The following is a 24,340-nucleotide window of genomic DNA, read 5'->3' as shown; positions in this document are numbered from 1 at the left end:
ATTCTGTGGAGTTTTAGAATATATAGATTGTGTGCTTCTTCTGTACTCCTGTGTAAAACTATACCCCCTTACATAAAGTTCCATGGGGTAAGGAGCGTTAAAAATCATACTCATACAATATGTTTAATTATATGTCCCTACAAATATATACTGTATATACTTTTTTTATGCGAATGGTTATTAAACTGGGTGCACAATAAGTTGAAAATCAGCTTGACAACCATTGTTTTTGTAAGTGGAAAATTAGTTGTATTAAATATACACAGGAATTCTACATTTATTATATTCTCCATTTTATTTTTACAAACATATTGAACTCATAAAATATAGGTTATCACATTCCCATTTAGGCCAATTTTATAAGTGTTTTTTTTATTGGCGCAACTTTGACTAAGACAAATCAAGGCAATAAAACAGCAAGAATTGTCACACACTGCTTCTCATTATGTTAATCATTTTGGCTATGGCAAGGGTTTTGGAAAAAAATACCAGCTATTAATAACATTTGCATCAAGTATCAGTTTTACAGGCCAGGCCACTAAAATACTGACCAGATGGCAACCGTAGCTTCATTGGCAGATGATAATTATCACCCAGAAGAGGTGGTGATTTATCTCACGATAAGTTGCATCTTTGTGTTACACCAGGAGTGTCCATACTTTACTAATGCAAAGTCTACTTTTAGTGATGTTGTCACATTGTGATCTACATCCATAAAAGGATTGTTAGCATTCTGTTCCATTGAAAATATTATATTGAATTTCTATTGCTATATTTATCAAACAACTATTTCTTATGTAACCTTAACATAATAAATATCTGTCTAAGGGTGATATAGACAAGCTGTTTGTTGACAGTGTCTTGAGATCTACTGATCAACAGCTAAAGGTCTACTGGTAGATCCCGATCTAACTTTTGGGCACCCCTGTGCTACACTATTCTAAAGCTACAGTTACATAGGTGCCCACTGGATCAGGTGTAGCTCTGTCCATTGAATAACAAGTTCTGTATCTGTGTCAATCCTGATATTTGTCTTCTGACTAGCATAGCTCCGTTCTGTGTCAATCCTGATGTTTGTCTTGTGGCTAGCATGGCTCCAGTTCTGGCCTGCTTCCCTCTGTGGCTGAAACACACCAGTCCCTTGTTCATAATCAAAGTTAGCAAATGCTGTAAAATCACATAAAGAGACTAAAGCTGCTGATACATTATAAGATCCACTCGTTTGGATAAGCAGATCTTAACTGATATGCCCACCTTGAGGTTGACAATATCGGACTAATCAGATTGTTTGTCCCTTGGGCTAATGATCATATCATAATTGCCATTATTCTAGCCGTCGGATCAAGGACTGCATCATCGAGCAGATGTAGTCCTTGATCTGACAAGGAAATCAAATCTGATTAACTGTGCATAGTTTGCTTCTGTTCTGTTTTTAACAATTTTATTTAGCATATATAAAATATATGCTGAGAACAAAAGCGTTTAGAGCCATTAGAGAGGATGTAGAAGACCAGGACCTTCTACTAAAGCTCCTCCTCCTGCTCCTCATTTTTAACTCCTTGGCTATTTACACATCTTTAAAATCCCCTTCAAATTGTTGATTGCTCTGTGCAATGGCAGCCAGGGTGCCAGGTAAGGTGAGGAACAGAATGTAGAGAGCAGGAGAGACATGCCTGCATTCTTCTTACCCAGACAGCTGTTGAGTGTAAATCTACACTGACACTTTTATAAAAATAAAAAGATAGAATCTTATATGAACCTGCCTATCTAGGGAGAGAAGTGGGGGGATCTCACAGCAGGAGGGAGTTTGACTTTCTTTTCTACATATAGGTTTTTTTTTCCATGCAGAGTTTAAATTATGCCTGATAAAAGGAGTTCCGTAGACATGTGAGTTCTTTCAAACCCTCTTGGCTTTCTCCCAATTAAATGAGGTTTGTCAAAGCCATGGGGCTCTGCCACTGTATGAGAGGCGGACAAGCGAATACCGCGGTGACATCTCCAGTCCCTAAGGGAACAGATGAAAGTGCCTGCAACGGCAGTCAGGAAAAGAGAGAGAGAGAGAGAGAGAGAGAGAGGAGGGATATAGATACAGAAATAAGCGAGCAGAGACAGGGGAAAGGATGAGAAATGGGAAGCAGGCTAGAGGGAGACATTGGTAGCGTGGAAGCAAAAATTATGCTAGGAAGAAAATGTAGAATATAACAGTTATGTAAAAATGTTGCCTGGAAAGGATCTGAAGAAAAGGACTGGCAAAATAGACACTATGTCCAGCATTACGGAAAAACCAGTATTAATATTTTTAGCCTTTATGTGTCAGGTGGCTTAATTTATTTGCATAATCAGTTAACTGGAAAAAATATATAACTGCCTACACCCTATTAAAGGGGTGGTTCACCATTAAGTTATCTTTTAGTACGTTATAGAATGGCTTATTCTAAGCAACTTTTCAATTGGTCATTTTATATTTTTTAAATTATGTGCCTTCTTCTTCTGACTCTTTCCAGCTTTCAAATGGGGGTCACTGACCCCATCTAAAAACAAATGCTCCTTAAAGCTACAAATCTATTGTTATTGCTTTTTTATTTTATTTTTATTACTCATCTTTCTATTTGGGCCCTCTCCTATTCATAGTCCAGTCTCTTATTCAATTCATGGTTGCTGGGATAATTTGGACCCTAGCAACCAGATTTCAGAAATTGCAAACTGGAGAGCTGCTGAATAAAATGATTAATAACTCAAAAAACACAAATAATAAAAAATTAAAACCAATTGCAAAAAGTCTCAGAATCTCTCTCTCTCATACTAAAAGGTGAACAACCCCATAAAAAGATAATTTCAGGATGAACTGCCACTTTAAGGAAATGGGAGAATCCTGTCTAAAATCATATTTCAGATGCCTAAATGTAAAGTTGCATTGCAGTCCCATAAACAAAAAAAATTAGGTATGTGGATCAAGTAATAGATTGAATGATTTGTGGGGCTTTGGCCACCCATATTGAACCCTTGCATACCCCCCAAACATAAGCCTCAGTGAAGTGAAGTTACTAAATAAAGCCTACTGAATTGGAGGACAAAAGAGGTAAGTGCCTCCTAAGGCCACAGCTTTATTAAGTATTAAAGGGATACTGATATCATCAGTTAATGCAGCAGAATTCTGCACTGAAATCCATTTTTCAAAAGAGCAAACAGATTCCCAGGTTCCCTCAGGCATGTGACTGATGCTCAGTCACTCTTTACTGCTGCACTGCAAGTTGGACTTGATATCACCCCCAGCAGAACAATGGAAATGTAACAAGATAACAGCTCCCTGACACCTGCATTGCAAAAAATGCTCCCGTTCTCCTAGTGGTAGATATGAGAATAATACTTATTAGTAAAAATCCAAGTACTGCCCCAACTCCTCCAGCTACATTGAATAGAAAAAATAGTTAATCTGAAAGCAGCTGCATTGTGAAGTGTTGGCTCTTTCTAATAGCACAGGATCAGACAAAATTACCTGAGATGACTGCCTACAAACCAATATCACAGCTAAAAAAACGCACTTGTTTGTTCAGGAATAAAAGTAGAGTGAATTATTTGTAATATAAACAGTGATTTAGACATAAAACGACACCATATAAATCATGACAGAATGCCTTCAAACCTGAAACCAAACATTACAGCAGCTGCTGCACAGGTCAGAATAAGTGATGGAAATAGCAACAACCAAGAGTCCTAACACGGAAGAGGCCTAACCTGAGGGCTACAGGCCCAATAGTGTAACTCACCAAACGAAGGCCTAGTTTAAACAGGCAATGCAGCAAGCACCTCTAAAATCTGGAACATTGATAGACACAAGATGGTAAAGATGGTAATGGGATGTTTAAAATAATAATTAATTATAATAATTCCTGAATTAACAAAGGTAACAAGGTTGGATGAGAGTAAAGAAAAACAAGTTTCCTGTTTCCATTGTCCAGCCTCCTGCAGCAGTGAGTTAATATTTGTTACCCAAAACTGGGCCAGAACTAGGGGTAGGCAGAGTAGGCACATGCATAGGGCGCAATGTTTGGGGGGCGCCTAGCACGTACTTCCGCCACTGAATGTATAGCAAACGTGATGAGAAAATTCAGAGAGCATGAACACTATAATGTCTACTGGCCAAGATGTACCCTATGTGTGCAGTGATAGGCAGATCCCACCCATGCCTGTCACTATGTACAAATGACAAACCCAAACTATCTTTCAGCTCTATAATCTCCACGCAATGGCATTCCCCTCATGCAGATTAAAATGCAGATTCATTTTTTTTATAGAGTCATCTGCGCAATGTTACAGAACTGTAATCTCTCCTGCAAGCAAAGTCTGGTATTTTTGGGTCCTTGCAGCTTAGTTTGTGTTAATGAGGTACTTTGGAGCTAGAGAGTAGATGCTGCAAACTTCTGCAAGTAAGAAGCACTTCAGCTCAGTAATTCATGTACTTTCAGAGTAGATCATTAACTTCCATATGATATTAAGACACCAAGTGGATACAGTTTGAAATTAAACTCTCTTTTCCTTGTCTGCTGTCAAACTAGTCTAATCTCACTACCTCTAAGCACCCACTTCCATATTTATTTATTCCAAGTACGATATACCTGTGGTAATTAGGCTGTCAGATATGGGGTGTTAATAAGCACCCGCCAGACACAGGTTGGAATTTCACATGTTTTGTGCTTTCTATATTTTATATTCTGTATTCACTTTTACACCATTTTCCTTTTTTTTTGGAGAATCAACTTTTATTCTAGCATATTCCAATTTCTTCAAACCAAGTCTCCAACAGAATGTGTTGTTATTAGTCTTGTTTACTTCAACTAAAGACTGTTAAAATCCATACCTGCAACACTACCAAGGTAGTACAGTACATAAAATGTGTCATATTTATTGGTATATCTTTGTATCAGTATTCTGCCCCCACCCCTGACTGGAGAAGGGTACCCAGTAAGGACCAGGATCCCCTCCACTCTGTCTTCCTGCCTGCACCTGCTCTATCCAATTTAAGTTGGTGTGCAAAAGAGACAGCAATCCAGTGAGGGGAGCCTGGTGCTACCATGGTAACGTGATGTGGAGAGGACCCAGAAATCTTTTTAGCAGGGGTCTGCCAATGATCTTTTTTTTTTTTTTTTTCTACTATTAGACAGTACAGATATGGGACCCATTACCCTGAATGCTTGGTACCAATGTTCCCTTTAAGCTGTGCAGTTGTGCGTGCACACAAATTTTGAGGCCAGCACACAACAAATTGTGACCTGAGCACACCGTTTTTTAAAATAGTGCACACAATTTTAAAATATGCTAACAAAATACTTTTTTGAGCACATAGCCGAGAAAGAATTAGAGGGAACATTGCTTGAGACCTATGGTTTTCCAGAAAAAGGGGTCTTTCCGTAATTTTGATCTCCATACCTCAAGCCTAGTAAAAAAAAATATAAACACTTGTTATTGTTCATTTTCTCAGTATTCTCCATACAATGGCAGAATGCACAGTCCTTTAATATTTCTGATATATGGATTAGGTGTAAAATGTATATAATTTACAATGAGTACAATAGGGTTGATATTTTTGGTGTGGGGGCACAGTTCTGCTTCCCACTGCCAAAAAGACCTGTGGTTTACTGCAAATGGAGCAATGTTAGCATAGATAAGAAAAGGGCTGGGTAGCTTAAGCTATGGGAAATAGGGAACAGAGATGCAAAAAATACAAATAACTGGAAATGTTTTTGTTAATAACCTGCCCCTTTTTCTGGTTTTCTCCAGTGCGGTCCATTTTCACAGTGCCAGGACTAAGTCTTAAACCAGAAATCCATGACCTTTACATTTCTCATCGGAAGGGCTCAAAGTCAGATGCACATCACAGGCTGTGGTGAATACTACACAGGTGAGAAACTGGTAAACATATGAATGGGAGCTGCCATATGCTACACAGCTCAGCAGCTGCTACTTGTGACTGGCTAGAAATAGAAATAATAAGGTGCTTTCCCCGCAGAAAACAACTAACCCTATCTAGAATGTAACAATGTTCCTTTGTGATTAGACCATATATTCAGTAAATGACATCTAGTAAATGTTCTTAGTATGACTAACTTGTTGCACACCTGTAATATCTCTGCAGTGTGCTTTCCTGTGAATAAAAGGGAAGGGTACATTGTTTGATACGGTTCAACCTGTGAGGTCAAAATGCTCTGAATGACATTATATTTGAACACTGATAATTTTTTAGACTGAATATCTTAAGTGTCTGAATACTAGCTTAGGTCAAATGTAGTTCTTCAACCCCTCCCCGACCGTTTCAATAAACTGCACATTTTAGAAAACCCCTGTTGTTCCCAGAATTGCAGACTCCTCACATCCCAAGGCAATAAAAGATCATGTATGTGCAGCATAATAATGGCCAAGTTTGGGGTTTCTGAATAAAACAGAAACAGCTCTCCATTATGCTGCTGTAACAAGAGAGTCTTATTTTGAAATAGTGTATGCCTGGAGGAAGCTGTGTCCTTTATCTGTCTCCCCACTTCCTGTGTCACTCCTCTCCCCCACCATGTCCCATGCCTCTCATCTACACTTCCTGTCTATCCCTTCACACTCGCTCCTTTGCGCTTTCTCTACAGGATTATTTTAGTTCCCTTGTCTCTCAGCAGATCACATCTCCTCATTCATGTCTCTCTGTTTCCTTCTCCAGATCCTGTGTGATTTATCTTGAAAATCCCAGTTTTTGTTTCTCTCACAACAATGTTTCCTGTACTGTCGCTTAATTTATCAAATGTAGATTGTTTTCAACTTTCTCTCCCGTTGGTGTGGCCTTGCTTAATATTGCAGGCTTAGACTACCAGGCTCTCAAGCAATCAATGGAGCATTTATTTGGGAAAAAATACAGATGCATATAATTTGAATGGAATAATGTACCCCCTATTGTAAAAAAGAAGGATATTATAAGCAACCAAGGAGATTTTATACAGGTCATGGTACTCTGAGGTTACTTCTAATATCCTCATATTTTAGAACAGAGGGTACATTATTTATTATAATATACAAGTGAGTCATGTGACAGACATTACATCACTAAGCACCAATTATAACTGGTGACATCAATAGCATCTTTATATAATATACAAAATATTCATGGCTCTTGTCTATTATATAACGCACGCAGGGTCGGACTGGGCCAGCTGGACACCAGGAAAAACCAAGTGGGCCCCGGCCTTCACCAACCCAGACCAATCCCCTTGCTGCCTGCTTCCCTCCTCTAATCATGACATGGGGGAAGGGGCTGACGGTGGGTGTGCGAGCAAGCAGCGGTGGGCCTCTATGGTAGCAGCCCCAGGTGTTATTGTGGAATCTGGTGCTCACCATGCAAATGACACTCTGTTTATTTTAATGGTGGAAACAATTAAGTTGTGTGTGCTGGGGTATAGACCCTGTGGCAATGGGGGGCTCAGCAGTGTAAAGGGCACAGTTTGAGTCCAAACCAATATCATTCATTATTTCAAAATCAAAAAGTAAAAAGTAAAGGTTTGGATCACTAAGGGTTAGTTCACACGAGGAGATTCAGGGAGATTTTGTCACCTGGCGACTAATCGTCTCTTCTTCTGGGCTACAATCTTCCCAAACTGCCTCTGCGTGTCTTCCCATCCGCTATAATGAAAAGTCGCCTGCGCTAAAGCAAACGCGGCGCTGCATTTTCAGAGGTCGCCCGAAGTTGCCTCACGAGGAAACTTTGGACGACTTCGGAAAACGAAACGCCGCTTGTGCTTTAGCGCAGGGGACTTTTCATTATAGCAGATGGGAAGACACGCAGAGGCAGTTCGGGGAGATTGTTGCCCAGAAAAAGAGGCGATTAGTCGCCAGGTGACAAAATCTCCCCGAATCTCCTCGTGTGAACTAACCCTAAAAGATTTGTTGTGGCCTCAATAATTTGCTGTTAGATGACTATGCCAAATGTTTCAGTAAAGCCTGTTCTACAATTACAGCCTCCGCTTTCCTTGTGGGACATGATCGCTCCCACTGATGGCTCTAAGCATCAATCTTGTTTAAGGTAGACAGCACAGGTACAAGAATTTACTTAGTAGCCCTCTACTCAGCTGTTTTGTTGTTCAGTGGAGCTGTTAATGCCATCATTTGTTTAAGATAGCTATACATTGGTCTATATCTGAGTTACCTATCCAAATTTTACTCATTCACTAGTTTGGAATCTCAAAGAAAGCGTGAGGCATGTGTGTGCCTGTCGTTTCCTGGTCATTGATCAGGATACAGGTCCAGACAGTCTGACTAGGATCAATATGCTTGGGTAATTGTCCGTCCCTATCTATGTAGGTAATTAACTGCACTGTACTTCCACAAGCAACAAAGCAAAATGTCTTCATTAGAATATGAGATTACTTAACTGAGCAGGTGTTAATGGAAACAAAAACTGCATTTGCCTGTTGGTAGTTTGTGTTTACAGAACGTTTAAAACCATTAACCTTTGTTTTGCTTACCTAGTTATTGATTTGCACAAGATGCTAATCTAATTTCCTTTTTGTCTCTTTATTCATTTACAGCTACTTAAAGTCATTCTGTCTCACGCTACAAACTCATCCTTATGAATGTGCCAGCACTTAATTATGGTCCCTAAATGTCTATTGCCGCTGCCTTTTAAATGAAGAAGCCATCATTAAATTACATTTGGGACAGTCTTGCTCTAGACCAGGGCTAATGTAGCCCTCCAACATACAGCTCAAAAGCCAAAGGGGATATCAGGGGATTCTGGGATTTGCAGTTCAGCCACAGCTGTGTACATCCACAGGTTACCTGCTTCCTCTATCTTCCTTTATCCTCCTTGCCCTCTCATATTTGCTCTGCATAAATGTATTCATATATTGGGAGCCATTTGCTTAAAACCAAGCCTACTTATGTGCTGCTTTTTTGTATCTCTTAGCCCATTTAAAGTGGCCCCAAACCTACTGTACTGATTATCATACTGTGAAGATTCATACCCTGTATGGTAGGTAGCTTCCAGTTCTGTAACCTCTGAACTAAAACTGACATTATTCCCAGTTTCCCAGTTTTCTATCCCTGCTTCAACAGATGTTACGACTCAGCATTTTAATGTAAATTAAAATCAAATGCCAATTCATTTCGTAAACACACGGCAAACTGCATGTGGGAAAAATGCATGAGAATCAGCAGGTATATCTTCATTCAAAACACAGTCATTACTCTACTGCATGCAGAATGGGCCATAGCACAGGAATAATGCAGCTGTTATGCCAAAATGAATGCAATTGCGGTGGAAATATAAACACATAGTGGGGCAATGGAAAGCATTGCTGTCTTGCACTGTTGGGCGAACCAGGTTTGATTCCAGCCAGGACTAGTGATTGGCGAATTTGTCCCATTTCGATTTGCCGAGTTTGTATGTTAACCCTCCAAAAACAAGCAGGCTCCCACTAAAATGACCACAGTGCGTATGTGATGGGACCTGACTGTTTCACTGGCACAGGAAGTTTAAGAATAATGTAAAGTGCTAAACAATATGCCATGACTATATAAGTAAAGCTATGCAAAAAGGAACCAGCAGCACACTGTGTTTAAGTTGCAAAAGTGCACCAAAAATTTATTTAGCCCACATCATATAAATAGGCAAAGTTTCGGGCCTACCTGGCCCTTTATCAAGCTCAAGAACAAGTGTATATAAGTAAAGTTGGCCATAGACACAAAGATCCGATCGTACGAATAGAGGATTCGTACGATATTCGGACCGTGTGGGGAGAGTCCCGACATTTTTCGTCCGGCGGAGATCAGTCGTTTAGTCGATCGGACAGGTTAGAAAATTTCTGTCTGCTGTGGGTAATATCTCTGCGTGTATTGCCGATCGTACGATTTTCAGAGGGCAGAACATCAGCTGTTCTTAATACTTCTGAATGGTAAGACTTTGATCTTTATGGTTAGTGGCAGGTCGGGAGATGGGAAAGTCCGATCGTACGTTGATTCATACGATCGGATCTTTGCGTCTGTGGCCAGCTTAAGGGATGATAGTCAGTTGTAACCAGTTCAAAACACATGGTTTAAATCAGTGGTGCTTTGGGAACCCAAAAATGGAGATTTATAGAGGGTCTCCAAGGTCCCCTTAAAGGAGAAGTATACCCTTTGCTCAACACGAGTTTAATGCATAGGGCTTGTACTAAACATAATTTTGTTTTGATCGGAAAAAATCTATGATTTTTGTTACTTCTTGAACTAAATCCAAGGACCAAACATGGAGCAGCTTTAGTTTCCTTGTTTGTCCTGTTTAGCTCAAGAAATAATATCCAAAGATTATTTATGCTAAAACAATAGGTAGAAGGTATTTGCAGCATGCAGAGGTATAATGCCCCTTTAAATACAATAATATTTCCAACTACAATAAAAAGATTCATGAATTATGGCTTCACCAAGCTGTCTCCATTACCAAATTTGAGTCCAGGCAAAAAAAGAAACAGCAGTTTAACCCATGAATGCATTTCTGCTTAGAATGTTAAGGGAAGTTCAGCATCCTTTCAAATGTATTCAAATGTATTCAGACTTGTCTTAACAATCTCATCATGAATTGGCATTTGATTTCTTTACTTACAAGTTCAGCCCCCACTACTTATACTCTTAATGCTCAGTGTGGCATGCTCCAGGCCCTGCTACAATATGGCTGGATTACTTGATGCAACTTAGGTCAGGACTGTGATTCAAAATATATTACAAGTACACAGAGGCCCAAACAGCCCCTGCCAGCCCAATAAGCAGTGACTGTGTATGGCATCTTACGGCAACCCATTTGCCAGAACCCACAAATTGCCAGTCTGGACCTGGACTACAACTAATTTCACATATGGTGAAAGAGGGATGGCAGTACATTAAGGTTTATGTTATAAAGAGATCAAAGAAACGTCTCTGTTTCTTCCAAAAGCATTATAACCTACTGTCTCCACAGAAAACAAAGAAATGTGTTTCCAGCCAGCTACAAGTAGCATCTACTAATCTGATTGTCAGATCTCTTAAAGGGCAAGTAAACCCCCAAGGTTATATAATCATTCAACCTCTATTGAGTTCTGGTTTCCTCCACAGTAGACATCTTCTTCTTTTAAAGGATCAGTAACATAAAAAAAATGTTGTATATATGAAAAAAAACCACCAAGACATATTTAAATTTAAAATCGCAAAGTCTTTATTAAGAAATAACTTACCGAAACTCCGCTTCTGCTCCTCTTCAGGGCGATGATCCATCGTGCGGCGCTCGATTTCTCCTCCATGGCTATCTCCTATAGAAGGCAAGGAGGAGAAATCGAGCCCTGCGCGATGGACCATCGCCGCGTCAACTTTTCTGAAGAGGAAGTTTCGGTAAGTTATTTCTTAATAAAGACTTTGCGATTTTAAAGTTAAATGTGTCTTGGGTTTTTTTTATATTATATACAAACAAAATTTTTTTAAAAATTTTTTATATTACTGGTCCTTTAAGGCCAGAATATAGTTCATTGGAAGTATGCCTCAGAGGCACATTCACTATGCTTCATGGAGGGGGAGGCTATACCAGAGGAAACAGGAAGAAAGGGCCCTGCTATATAGCCCTATACCATAATGCAGATTGAACAAATGTATTTCAGTTTGGGGCTTTACTTGCCTTTTTAACAAATTCACAGTAGAGATAAGGAAAACTTTAATTAAGAAGGGATAAGTAAATGAATCTCTTCACAGCTGCACATATTACCAAAATGTTGCTGATTAAGTTGCTGAATAAAGTTTACCAAATTATGGCTACATTTGTGTCTATTATTTATCCATATGATAGTATTTAAACCTTGCATTGGTACATGCACAGGTAAATAATTTAAATAACAGCTAAATATTGCATTTTAAAGCCTAAATGTTCTCCTTCTGTTGCTGAATATTTGTGTATATGTGACTGTGAAAAAGACACAGGCCAATAATCAACCCCTACACTGCTATCAGCCTTTCCCAATGCTTGCACCTGGAGCCATTGTGTTGGCTCAGGTGTAGATATGAGCAAGTAGCATCTGGTTCCGAAATCTGCTCCTTGCTTTGGCACCGGGCAGGCACAATTGTTTTGGGTGCAAGAACAGAGAAAGGCTGATGCTAGTGTAGGGGCTGAAATGCAGACCGAGTCTGGAATTAGCCTAAGGGTCAGGCAGGCAGGTTTAGGGAAATTAGTCTCCTCTTCTTTGGGGTGACTAATCTAGTATGCAGCAAAGGAAATATTGGCACATTAGCACTGCTGCCTTGTATCACTTGGGTCCTCAGATGGATTGCAACCTGGACATTCTGCAGGGATATTCCACCAGGTAATCTGGTTTCCTCCCAAACTCCAAAAACATACATTTTTCCTGATTTCTATTTAAATTAAACCTCGAGGATTGTGTGATTATGATATGGACATTAGTGATGTGAATGGTGATCTCTTTGTAAACTTGTCAGCATTACATAAATAAAGGGTAATAATACTAGAATTACCAGCTTGTAAATAAACCACTGTTGTTTATTGTCATCATTTGTCACTAACGTATTGGAGAATTATGGGATATGAGAGAAAGAAACCACAGTTAAACATTTCTAGAAAAAAATGTAGTGGCAGGTATCAGTTTTATAAGGTGACTAGGGGTCTCGGAGATAAAAGTCAGCACACTGCGATTGCATGCCATTGCTTCATTACCTTCTCAGCAGGTGGTCCGAACAGCAGTTTTTTTTTTCTTTCTCGTTAATAATATTCTGTGGATAATGAGAGAAATCCGCAGACATCCCCTCTCCCAGTGTTTGAACATGTCTGCCTACTGACAGCCGCACACCAACCTCTTGATCACACCTGAAGAAAACTGTGTGATCCCCGTGATATTAGAATGTAATAGCAAAGCTGTTAACTATTTCAGAGCAAGAGGAACACATAATCCAGACAAATGTCGATTGAGTCCACATGGAGCCCCACAGTAGCTGGTTATAAATAATATATGTATGCCATATGTTTAGTGATTTTAATATGTAAGGTATGTACTTTTAATTTTGACAGTTTTAAAGCATATTATACTGACACCAGTCAGAGAGAACAATAGAGGAGTATAGTGGGCCTTTTGGCAGGGCTGCCATCAGTTATCATGGTGCCCCCACTACAAAGTTAGCAGTGTCCACCCCCCCTTAATTACTGGTTACCTGGAGCCCCTGGGAAAATGGCCTTGCAAACAAGTACAATGGGGCCCCATAAAAAATGGCCTATGCACACATGCCCATCATCCAGCCAACCAGCCTCCAAAACTCAACCCATGATCTGCTCAATCTCCCCTCCCCCAAGCTCCATATCTTACTGACTCACGGATTGCACCTTTAGTAGACATTAGGTCTACTAAAAAAAAGAATGTAGATATTAAATAAATCCAATAGGATTATTTACCTCCAGTAAATATTTTAATTATACTGTATTTTAGTTGGGATCAAGTAGAAGGTGCTGTTGTATTACTACAGAGAAAAAGGAACTCATATAACAACTGAATTATTTGAATAAATTGGAGGATTGTTTAAATAATACTCTGAGCAAAATGGCATTTCTGGTTTCAGAGCTTTCTGGAAAATGGGTTTCTGTATAACAGATCCCATGTGTGTAGATTAATTTGTATGGTTAATGGTGAATACAGACGTGCAAATCCCATTTGTTTCCTCTTGTCACTTTTTTTCTGCGATATGGGGCAAATACTTTAAACTGAAAAAGACCCATTGGCCATTTCTTCAGTGCCCTCTGCTTATAAAGACTTAATTTACAAGTCCAGTTTACATAGTAATTAGTAGCTGAGCGCTTTAGCGTTAAACACAGATGTTGCAAATGGCAAGACGTGTCTCTCTACCAAACTGTAAATAATCCAGACAGGAGTCTTCGTGATCAACTGCACTAGCATGTGTTTCCTAAGCAGCCTTCCAGGAGCTTCCTAATTAGACAGTTGGTGAGAGACTCTCAGAACAGGGAGACGTAAACCGGGTTGTTTTCTCCCTACCACTCCCATCAGTCTACTCGTTTGATACATAACAGTTCTAGTCTGCCTAAAAACTGCTTTTAATTGCTGAATTCCTGCTCAGTTCCAACCCACCCACACATTTTATATATGCAGCACTCCGAAGCTCACAGAAAACTCTGCCAGAAAATATAAGCCATACTGATGGGTGCTTTTTAGTGTGTCGGAATGAAGCAAATACATGTGATTACCTATCTCCTCATATCCTTATTTAATAAGCATACAAATGAAAAGAAAAGAAAAGTGATATCCTTGTTAGGAAATTCGATCTAAAAATATGAATATCTAATAAAAGACTCAAGAACAGAGGAAACGCAAATGCCCTAAAATAATTTACATAGTATTTCTCTATGATACATGCTGGTCACAGCCCTTGTGTGCTACAAACAATGACACAGGCATATACTCTATCTATCTATATATCTATTTATCTATCTATTATCTAGCTATCTGATCTTTTGCATAAGACGTAGAAACCATTGAATAAGGGTGTTTAGTCCACCGTGGTTTTTCCCTGTACCTTGGCAGTCAAAAAGGCATGTGTTTTATGGCAGCTAAAAAGACTGTTTCTAAAAAGAGTATTTGTTTTGGGAAATATCCAAAATATTTTGGGGCAGGTGATAAAAATGTATTTTCCAAGGTTGACTGTATAAATACCATGAATTTCGTATGAAGCAAATGTATGAAGTACATGAATGGTGGCCTGCCAATCCCAACCAATATCCATATACTTAGACAACTGTTTGCCCATACTCAGTCAAACCTTTGAGCGTGGCTTCTCCTTCCATGTCCCATCCAGACGTTATTAGTGCAACTTTAACATTAAAGGGGTTATTTACTTAACTCTTTTTTTTTTCTTTCTAAAATCGGACTTTTAAAAAATCACAAATTTTTTGGAAATTATTAAACCCCAAGGATCGAAAAGTCTAAATCAGAAAATCCAGCATCTCAGACCTGTCGAGGTTGTATATTAGTCAACGGGAGAAGTACTTATGATTTTTTGATGGGTTTTGTGCAATACCCCAAAGTTTTCTGAGGTTTTTGGGCAAAAATCTGAGTTTTCGGGTGAATAATCTGAAAAAAACATGAAAACCGGATGAAAAATCCGAAAAAAACGTAAGCGTAAAAAACCCAAGCGAATTTGATCAGAGTTTGTAGCAGAAAATATTGATATAAATTTGGACTTTGATAAATAACCCACCTTATGTGGAAATAAACGCACTATAGTTGCAATATCCATATTCTATGTATGTCGGTCAGGCATATTTAAAAATGTCATCACCATGTTGGGCAGTACATAAGCCGATGAGAACGTGAAGAGGAATCACAGCTCTGATCATTCACGCTCTTTGCATAATGGCGGCCATCTCTTGATCAGTGTATGATGTGAGCAGCACTAGAAATGGCATTAATTAGCATGAGGTGCAAGTTCAATAGTTGTGTGCTGCTCTCAAAGGGACCCCTGGAAGTAACGCCTCTTCAGGTTAGGTGTTAATTTTAGGGCTCCCTTGCGTTTGTGTGCCCTGCAACTTGCACCTTGCATGCAATTCATTGAGGTAGGCAGAACTGGAGTAGAGGATAGGGGCAGTTTTGGAAAAGCATGTATAAGCACAAGTCCTCTGGTGACATTTCCAATCTATTTTTCACTTTGGGTTCACAAATGAGCTCTAAGTGGTGATTATTTTCATACCGAGAAAAATAACAGCAGAACTGATAGCGATCACACTGAATTAAAAAGCACGACTCCCCCTAGGAAAGACTAGAAATAAATAGTATGTCAAGCCAAAATAATTGGTTGCAAAGCTGAAACTTAAAGGAATTGATATAAGGGCATCATCAGGAGTGATGTCTGCAACTTAATTGACTCAACACAGGAAACCTCACTCTACCAGGACATGGAAACGTTTTCCATTTTAAAGTTACTGGTCCTTTACAGTAGAGCAGACAGGGTTCTGATGGGCCCCAAAGGACATTGTCTGCTACTGTTACAGGTATCCCCATAAAATGCACTTTTCCTCTGACGTTTTACCCATTATTAGCACTATGCACTTACCATTATTATTCTAACCAACAAGAAATTTTAGAATCACACTGGTTACCTCGCTGTATGTCTGACTTCCTCTCCCTCTTACATTGTAAGCTCTTGGGAGCAGGACCCTTTCCTTATTGTCCCTTAACAATATGCAGTTGTAACTGTGCATCTATTCCAGTGATATGTTTTCCTGTAAAGAGTCTTCACTTGTATTTGTATCTCCTCACTCTTTAAAGTGTGGTGGAAGACTATGGCGCTATATAAATAATAATAATGTGTCCCTCAGGGGGTTTGCTTAGAGCACCATAGAAAGAAGACCCTTACTGTCTATTGTCCTTCTGTCTAAACATAAAGAACACAATGATGTTGAAATTTATATATTTTATCAGCCCATATCCATGCACTAAAAGGTATGACACTGTAGGCAACTGTACCCTGTGTTTCAAGCAGGCGATAGTTCTAGGGAGCAATGTCCAAAAAAATGATGTAAGATGAGGGAAAACGTAAAATCATGGGGTATAAAATTGAGATTTCACTGCACTTTATAGACTGTTTATAAAGCTTTCCAAATTGTCATGGAAAAGCCACTACACTATTGGGCATGAGGCACTATTTAAGTCAAGGATAGCCCTGTTGACCAGTTTGTTGGACTAGAGGGAAAGCATGTTCACACAAAGGATGTTTTTTTGGAGGGGGGTTTATATGCATTCCCCTGCCCCAACTGTCCCAAACAAAAATGTATCCTTTTATAATTTTCAGTTTTTGTCTTTAATCACATAGTAGTGGTACAGTTAGACATGCTGACATTTATTGGGCACATCAGCTGAAGCCTACACAGAGCTGCACATTCCTGCTTCATGCTTTTATTTTTTGCAGTGGTTTTTAGTTGGTTTATTTTATATGAAAGGCACTGTACACATGCCTACTGCAAATGTCACATTTATTTATTTATAAAAAAAAAAAAGAAACAAAAACGGCAATAGGCCAGATTCATTCATATATGTTCTGGAACTCCAAAGTAACATATAATCCTATATAATAAAGTTGAAGTGTCTCTGCGTCCAGTCCCTGTGTCCGTGGAATTGCGCTACTGCGCATGTACCCCACGGACCATCTAGCGCCCGTTAATTTAACGGGTTTAATGTCTAGTGTATATTATAATTTCCTATTTCCTCCTAGCAAAAATTATTATAAATAATGTAGAACAAATAATGATACATGTGCAGGCACTATTTTTGTGGCCTCTTGTTCTCAAATAGGATACTAAGATTATATTATATTATATTTTGGTGCCTGAGAAAAGGGTCACTTCATATACTATGGTGTCATTTGCTCCCCTGAGAGTTTAACAATAGTTAGGGTGGGCATACACAGACCTGACCCGCACAGAATCAGACTCATTGGCTTGTTGGCCAAACTGACTGATATCATATGAGGGCCTTACACATGCATGGCCACATTTGCTTTTTTTCTGTTCATTCAAGCACAGACTGTTGGAACCAGCCCTGGACTTGGATTCAAAACAGGTCCTGGCACTTCAAGTACAAAAAGGCCCAAACAGCCCCACACCGGTGCACTAAATAGTGACTGTCTATGGCATCTTACAGCAGCCCCTCTGATATTAATCAGAATCCACAGTCTGGGCCTGGTTGGAAAAACAGAAAGTGAATGGAACTGTGGCTCCTGTTCACATCCTTTCAGCTGAAAATTCTCAGACAGGGCAGTGAATCCTTGAATCTCCAGGATAGACTTGCTATACATACCCATATAATCGGGCCAAGCTGCCCAGCCAAATTGGGGCATGTATGGCCAGCTTTAAAGGAGAAATTAAACTGTGGGGCAAAAAAAATCCTACCTCCCACCCCAGGAAACCCTCCCTCCCTCCTCCCCCCAGGCTAACAACTCCCCCGTCCCCCTGGGGAAATGCCCCATACTCCATACTTACCCCTCGGCACAGATTCCAGCGATGTTCCACGCGTCCATCTTCCGGCTCCTCTGTAAGTTGACTGAGAGATCAGTATTTCTGCGCATGCGCAGTTGGAGCAGGTTGCCGGTTTGTGACAACTGCGCTTGCGCGGAATTACACAGAAATTGCCAATCTCTCACTCAGCTTACCAAGGAGCCAGAAGATGGACTTGTGGAAATTCGCTGGAAGAATCTGCGGCGAGGGGTAAGTATGGAGTATGGGGCATACTGTACCTGTGCAGCTGCCAGTTTCAAACAATCAATTAATTTAAGGTGGCCATGCATTCAAGGATATTATCATATGAAGCAACCTTTTGTACAATATTCAATGCATATATTGGTCGGCGCGTTGATCGGGCAGGTCGTAAAATTTTGATGGCCGAACATCGGACACTGTTTACTGCTGAATCATCAGATGCAGGTAGATTTCTATTGTTTCTACTTTTATATCTGACAATTCAGCTCTAAATGTCTGTGTTGAAAACAAAAGCAGCCAATGGTTGTTGGAAAGATCGTTGTTATAATGTCTATGGCCACCTTAAGTTGTAGTAGACTTTTTAAAATTTCTGGTTGGTTGGTATTGGAAACTGCAATGCTGCAATTTAGCATCTAGGTGAGTACATTAACCTCACTGACCTTCAACCTATGTAATATAGCACCATTGTTAGTAAAACTGCTCCACTGACTTTTAGTCATTTTCAGGAGTATATGATTCCCTAGTATATGAGTGATGTCATAACTGCAGGATACTATTGTTGTTATAAATGTTTTGCTGTAACATATAAAATAAATGTTACATTTTAGCAAATTGTATGAGAATCTGTGATTATTATGTCTACATGCATCTCCAACACTTCAGTCCTTTTGCTATGTATCCCTGATTATTGAAGTGCCTCTTGCAATCTAGGACCCCTGACATTTTGATGCCATCACACAAGTGTAACTAAAGTAACAAAAAGAATTATATGGGTGAGTGCTCACAATATATTAACATTCCTGTATTTGCTGAGTGGGTGACGATCAAAGTGGCCACCTATTTGAGTTTGTGGTTGAGTGGCTAATGGAAGCCAAACACAACTTTGTTTGGTCACTGAAGTACGATTCCAGTTCTAAGGCTTGGTTTGCACAAGTCATTTGACTCATCAGGATATGACGTCAAAGTCTGATGACTTCAGAAGGTGGGGGGGGGGAGTTTTAAAGCTGGCCATCCATGCAAAAATCAGCTCAACCGAACAACAAGGTCTTTAGTTTTTTTTAGGTAAATTAGGTGGATCTGCTCATTTGGTCCTGGAATAATGATTTGACTACATGGAGGGGCTGTGCAGAAAGGTCAGGGGAAGACCACTGAAGACCACAGCAAACATATTATTCTGGAATCTTAGCATTTTGGGCCCAAACATAACTTAATAAGCTACAGACTTGATTAATAGTGGCTGAGTTGGCAGGCAATATACATGGCCAGCTTTACTTTATCACTGCAATGGCTTTTTGTATCTCGAATTATCTGGGTCCGATCTCTTTTCACATGGTATCCAAAAAATGTACGACTTGCTACTTACCAGGGTTGTAAGTAGAAATAGGGACCACACTCAATTTAAACTGACTTGTTTATATTCAAGTTGACATTTCTTCCATTTGTTTTTGAATTCAATAAAATGAGTCATGGAAGTGAGGCCTTGTTTTCCAGTGCTCATTAACCTTTTGCCATGTACTGAGGGATATCCACTATTTCAACCCTGAACAAGCACAGCTGTCATTTTTCATGTAAACTTCTCCTTTGAAGGAAGACTGCAATAAATTACCGACATATTCTCCAGAGTTCTATTGGCCTCTTTTAATTCCAATTTAAGTAAAACTCTCAATAAACATTTCAATAGGCAATATGGCTACAAATTAGAGATGGTGTAACTGAAGCCCAATACTATGAAAATGTTCCAGATACATTCACGCATCATTTAAAGTCAAACTATCTAAAAAAAAAATGTTTCTTTTGCCTTCCCCTAGTGTATTGCTAGGGGAAGGCAATTCTGTATTCAATAATTCTGTTTGACTACTTTGCTGAATATGAGGATGAAATCCTTGTGAAATCTGCTGTAATCATGTCTATTTTGTGTTTTGATGAAGCAAGCCAAATGACCACTATTCACTGTGGATCTTTTTCCCTTGATACTAATAGGATGTGTCATGAGTCAGTCTGCATTGGTTACTGTCAACTGGTTTGCACACTTGTATGTTTCTTTCAGGTATGTTGCATTAGGGCAGTGATCCCCAACCAGTGACTCACGAGCAACATGTTGCTCACCAACCCCTTGGATGTTGCTCCCAGTGCCCTCAAAACAGGTGATTATTTTTGGATTCCTGGTTTGGAGGCAAATTGTGGTTGCATAAAAACCAGGTATACTGTCAAGTAGAGCCCCCTGTAGGCTGCAAGTCCACATAGGGCCACCAAATAACCAATCACAGCCCTTATTTGGCATCCTCATGGACTTTTTTTTAATGCTTGTGTTGCTCCCCAACTTTTTATTGCATTTGAATATGGCTCAAGGGTAAAAAAGTTTGGGGACCCCTGCTCTTGGGTAACCGATGGTGGTTCCCATCAGTGTCAGTACGAAGCACATCATTTAAGAATCATTTCCCTAGATCAGTGTTGTGCAGCTTTTTACATGTATTAAGCCAATTCTCATTGCACATATTTAAGAGCAAGTCAGTCTCAGATGTGGCACCAGTAATGATGCTAATTTTAGTCCAATTGCATCCCATTCACATTGATGTACAAGAGAAATAAAATAAATATTGGCACAGCCGCAATTGCATCAGTCTCAATACCACCTGATGAATTATGGGGTGAAGCACTGCACTGTGGGTAAAAAACTGTTTATACTTTTACACAAATTACACTTTGCGCCATTCAGTGCGCCAAGTTAATGCCTCCTAATATATTTTGATCATTGGAGATATCCAAGGGTGGGTTAATCTTGTGGCTACATATAGATCAGTTCTTAAACACTAAGGGGGTTATTTACTAAGCTCCGAATACCCGAAATTCCCCGAAATCCGAAAAATTTGTGATATTTTTTTTTTATAAAATCGGACTTTTAAAAAAATCACAAATTTTTCGGAATTTATTAAACCCCGAGGGCTAAAAAGCCCGAATATAAAAATACGGCGGGGGTATCAAAATGGGACAGTTCCTATTGACTTTTATGCAACCTCAACAGGTTTGAGATGCTGTGTTTTTATATTCAGGCTTTTTAGTCCTCAGGGTTTAATACATTTCGAAAAATTTGTGATTTTTTTTAAAAGTCCAAATTTATAAAAAAAAATCACAAATTTTTCGGATTCCGGTGAATTTCGGGTATTCAGAGCTTATTAAATAACCCCCAGCATCTCAAACCTGTCGAGGTTGCATAAAAGTCAATGGGAACAGTCCCATTGATTTTTGGTTGTGTCGGGGGTTTCAGGCAATTTCACTATGTTTTCCGAGCTTTCGGGTGAAAACTCAGAAAAATTCTGAGATTTCAGGGGAAAATTCATGAAAAAAACCGTGAAAGTCTGAGCTTTTCCCGCAAAGCAAATTTTTGGGAAAATGTAATAATAAATAAGCGTTAAGAACACGAGCGGTTTAGATTGGAGATTGCAGCAGCCGATATTGAGATAAATTCGGACCTTGATAAATAACCCCCTAAGTGGGTTATTTACTAAAACTCAAATGTATCTATTTTTTTTTTATTAAACCAAGCTTGATCAAACTTCCATCCACGATTTTATCTTATTTATCAATAAAATAACTCGAAAAAGTTGGGTCGGGAAAAAGACAGATAAAATCTAGCGAAAACTTGAATCGTACTAGTTATTCGGTTTTGACGCCCAAATTGCTAAAAAATTTTTTGGCTATTTCCCGAAAACCCTGAATTTTTCGGATTATCAGACGAAACCCAGCACAGATCATGATATCTTCAATTGTAAATGGACTTCTATTTGGCCTAGACAGGTTTAAAATGGCAGATTTTCGGATTCTGACTTTTAGCAACTTCGGAGGATAACAAATCTCGAAAAATTCAAGTTTTTTCTTCCCTCTAAAAATTCGAGCTGTGTCCAAAAAAACTTGACCAGAAAAAAATTGAGGTTTATTAAATAACCCCCTTAAAGTACAGCTGATCTGGTCACACACTGACATGCTTTCCAAACAATTTGGCTAATTTCCTAGTGAATTGCCAGTAACCCAAAGATAACAAGTCACCATTCATGCTCATATGTTGTCCAAAATTATCAGGTTCTATATTTAAATGATCAGGTCTACTGTCTATATGTAAATTGCATCTTACACATTTGAGTGTTAGGAGTCAGCCCTACCACCCCCTGTGGTCTTTTTCAAATTCCTTTGTAGCTCAAGGAGTGTTTTGTGTGCCTTTGTGTTTTTTAAACACTTAGTACAGCTGCCCACACACCTCCAGTTTTTTCCATACAATTTACTCAATTTCCTAGTTAACTGTGTGATCAGTTGCACATGTGTGGCCCCTCTCACCCATTCTACTTGGCACATAAAACCTCTGCTTCTGCTACCTCTGAACCAAAATTGATTGGCCAAAAAAAGGAAAACTCAAATGACAAATTACCTCATTTAGGCCTGATCAGACAGGCCTACCAAAGGTCAATCAACAGGATCAGTGCAATTGCTAAATTGAACTATTATCCAACTAATGGTCAGAGTTTTTTTCCCAAAACCCAAAATATGGGAAATTGTTGCTAAAAGATTGGTTTGTCAAGAGCTTTGTTATCGGAAATTATAGTAAATAACAATGAGAAAAAATTTCCTTCCAAAAAAAGGAAAAATGGTAGAGAATATCTTCCGAGGTATTAAAGACATATTACAGTTTGGCATTTGTTGGGCAGTGGACAAAATGCTCAGAAATGCCCCTTATTCACTTGAATACAAGCTGCTCAAATGAACGAAGTGCACTTTCAAAATGATTATAAGCATTTATCTGAGCTCCACTCAACAAACTTCAAAACAATGGCGCAACAAAACTTTCAAAATCACCCTGCATGCCATTAGCCTTAGGAACAGAGAAGAATAAACCAAAAGGAATAACTGAAGCATATGTGTACAGTCCATAGTGGCTCAAATATGAACAAGGATTTGCATCTTTAGAGGTATTGTTGCAGGCTGAATGTAATTTGAGGTGCAGGGGACGTGTGAGGCCCTTGAATTCTACCAGGTTGCCTTCTGCTGATCTATATCTTGTTTATACTAAACCTGTATAGGAATCATTATTCCCATTACAACTAATAGATTCATTCTGGTTAGCTCCATCTCTCCGAGTCTTGGGTTACTAATGCTATCCAGATGGGATGAGGAGACTTACAATGAAAGAAACCATTTCCATTGCAAATGAACTTCTCCCCCATGGTGCTGGGAATATGCGGAAATAAACACCTTCTATGTTTCCTCACTCTGATAAGACCTTTGAACTGCATTCTCAATAAACTGTCAATACCAAAGTGGGAGGTAGTCCCCGGTTAACCCATATGCAGAATTTTTTTTAAAATACCATTACAGATTAGTAATGAGAACCCAAGAAAGAAGGAAATAAAAGAATGCCCCTGTATATAAAATAACAGATTATAAAATGGCAGATATTTTGAATACTTTCAATATAACAATGGATACATTCTCTCTGAACTATCCTGTAAGATGAATATGTATTTATTTGGTCAGGGACCTCAGTTATATTATTGGCTTTAATTTTTACATGTTTGGGAAAGACTTACAGCAGAACCCTCATTTTATGTTTTTCATGGGAGCAAAAATAAATGGTGTAAATCTAGGGAAATGTAAAATTAGGACAATTAATTATGATATATGATATATATATATATATATATATAACAAACAAGGGAAAGTTGTGCTCACCACTATTTTTTAAAAACCATTAGGCGGGGGTGCAATGAGGGTGTGACCACAAAATACATATAGACAAATACAAGAGTCCTCTGCACTCAACCCATTATCAATATACTTAAGACAGCGACATTTTGTGCATACTGCTACTAAAAAATGCCTTACCCTTTAAACAACACAGGGATTGTTTGTCCATATATTGCAATATATTTAAGCTGGCCAACTACGTCAAAGTCATCCCATATCTGGCCAGTCCTACGCTTAATTTTCATCTGATTCATTAAGAATTCAATTGCTTAATTATACATTTTACAAAGGGACTAAGTTTTACCTGCAACTTACTAGCTGCTTTCAAAGTAAAACTCCCAGAGGACCTCTTGTAGTTGACTATATATATATATATAT

General features: G+C 39.0%; 1 protein-coding gene across 2 annotated transcripts in view; it reads left to right on the top strand.

Annotated features, from left to right (window-relative positions):
* The window catches only part of cdk15.L (cyclin-dependent kinase 15 L homeolog), a 72,926-nt gene extending 63,870 nt beyond the window's left edge, over positions 1-9,056 (top strand). For both annotated transcript variants that reach the window (XM_041575877.1, XM_018236173.2), the window contains 2 exons: positions 5,779-5,899; positions 8,559-9,056. In XM_041575877.1, coding sequence (XP_041431811.1) covers positions 5,779-5,888 — 110 coding nt within the window. In that variant the 3' untranslated portion in view covers positions 5,889-5,899; positions 8,559-9,056. The remainder of the gene's footprint in view (positions 1-5,778; positions 5,900-8,558) is intronic.
* The last annotated feature ends 15,284 nt before the right edge of the window (positions 9,057-24,340 follow it).

Source organism: Xenopus laevis, chromosome 9_10L (assembly GCF_017654675.1).
Source record: "Xenopus laevis strain J_2021 chromosome 9_10L, Xenopus_laevis_v10.1, whole genome shotgun sequence".
Taxonomy (NCBI): domain Eukaryota; kingdom Metazoa; phylum Chordata; class Amphibia; order Anura; family Pipidae; genus Xenopus; species Xenopus laevis.
Note: the sequence above shows the minus strand (reverse complement) of the source record. Positions and strands in the feature narration are given on the sequence as shown.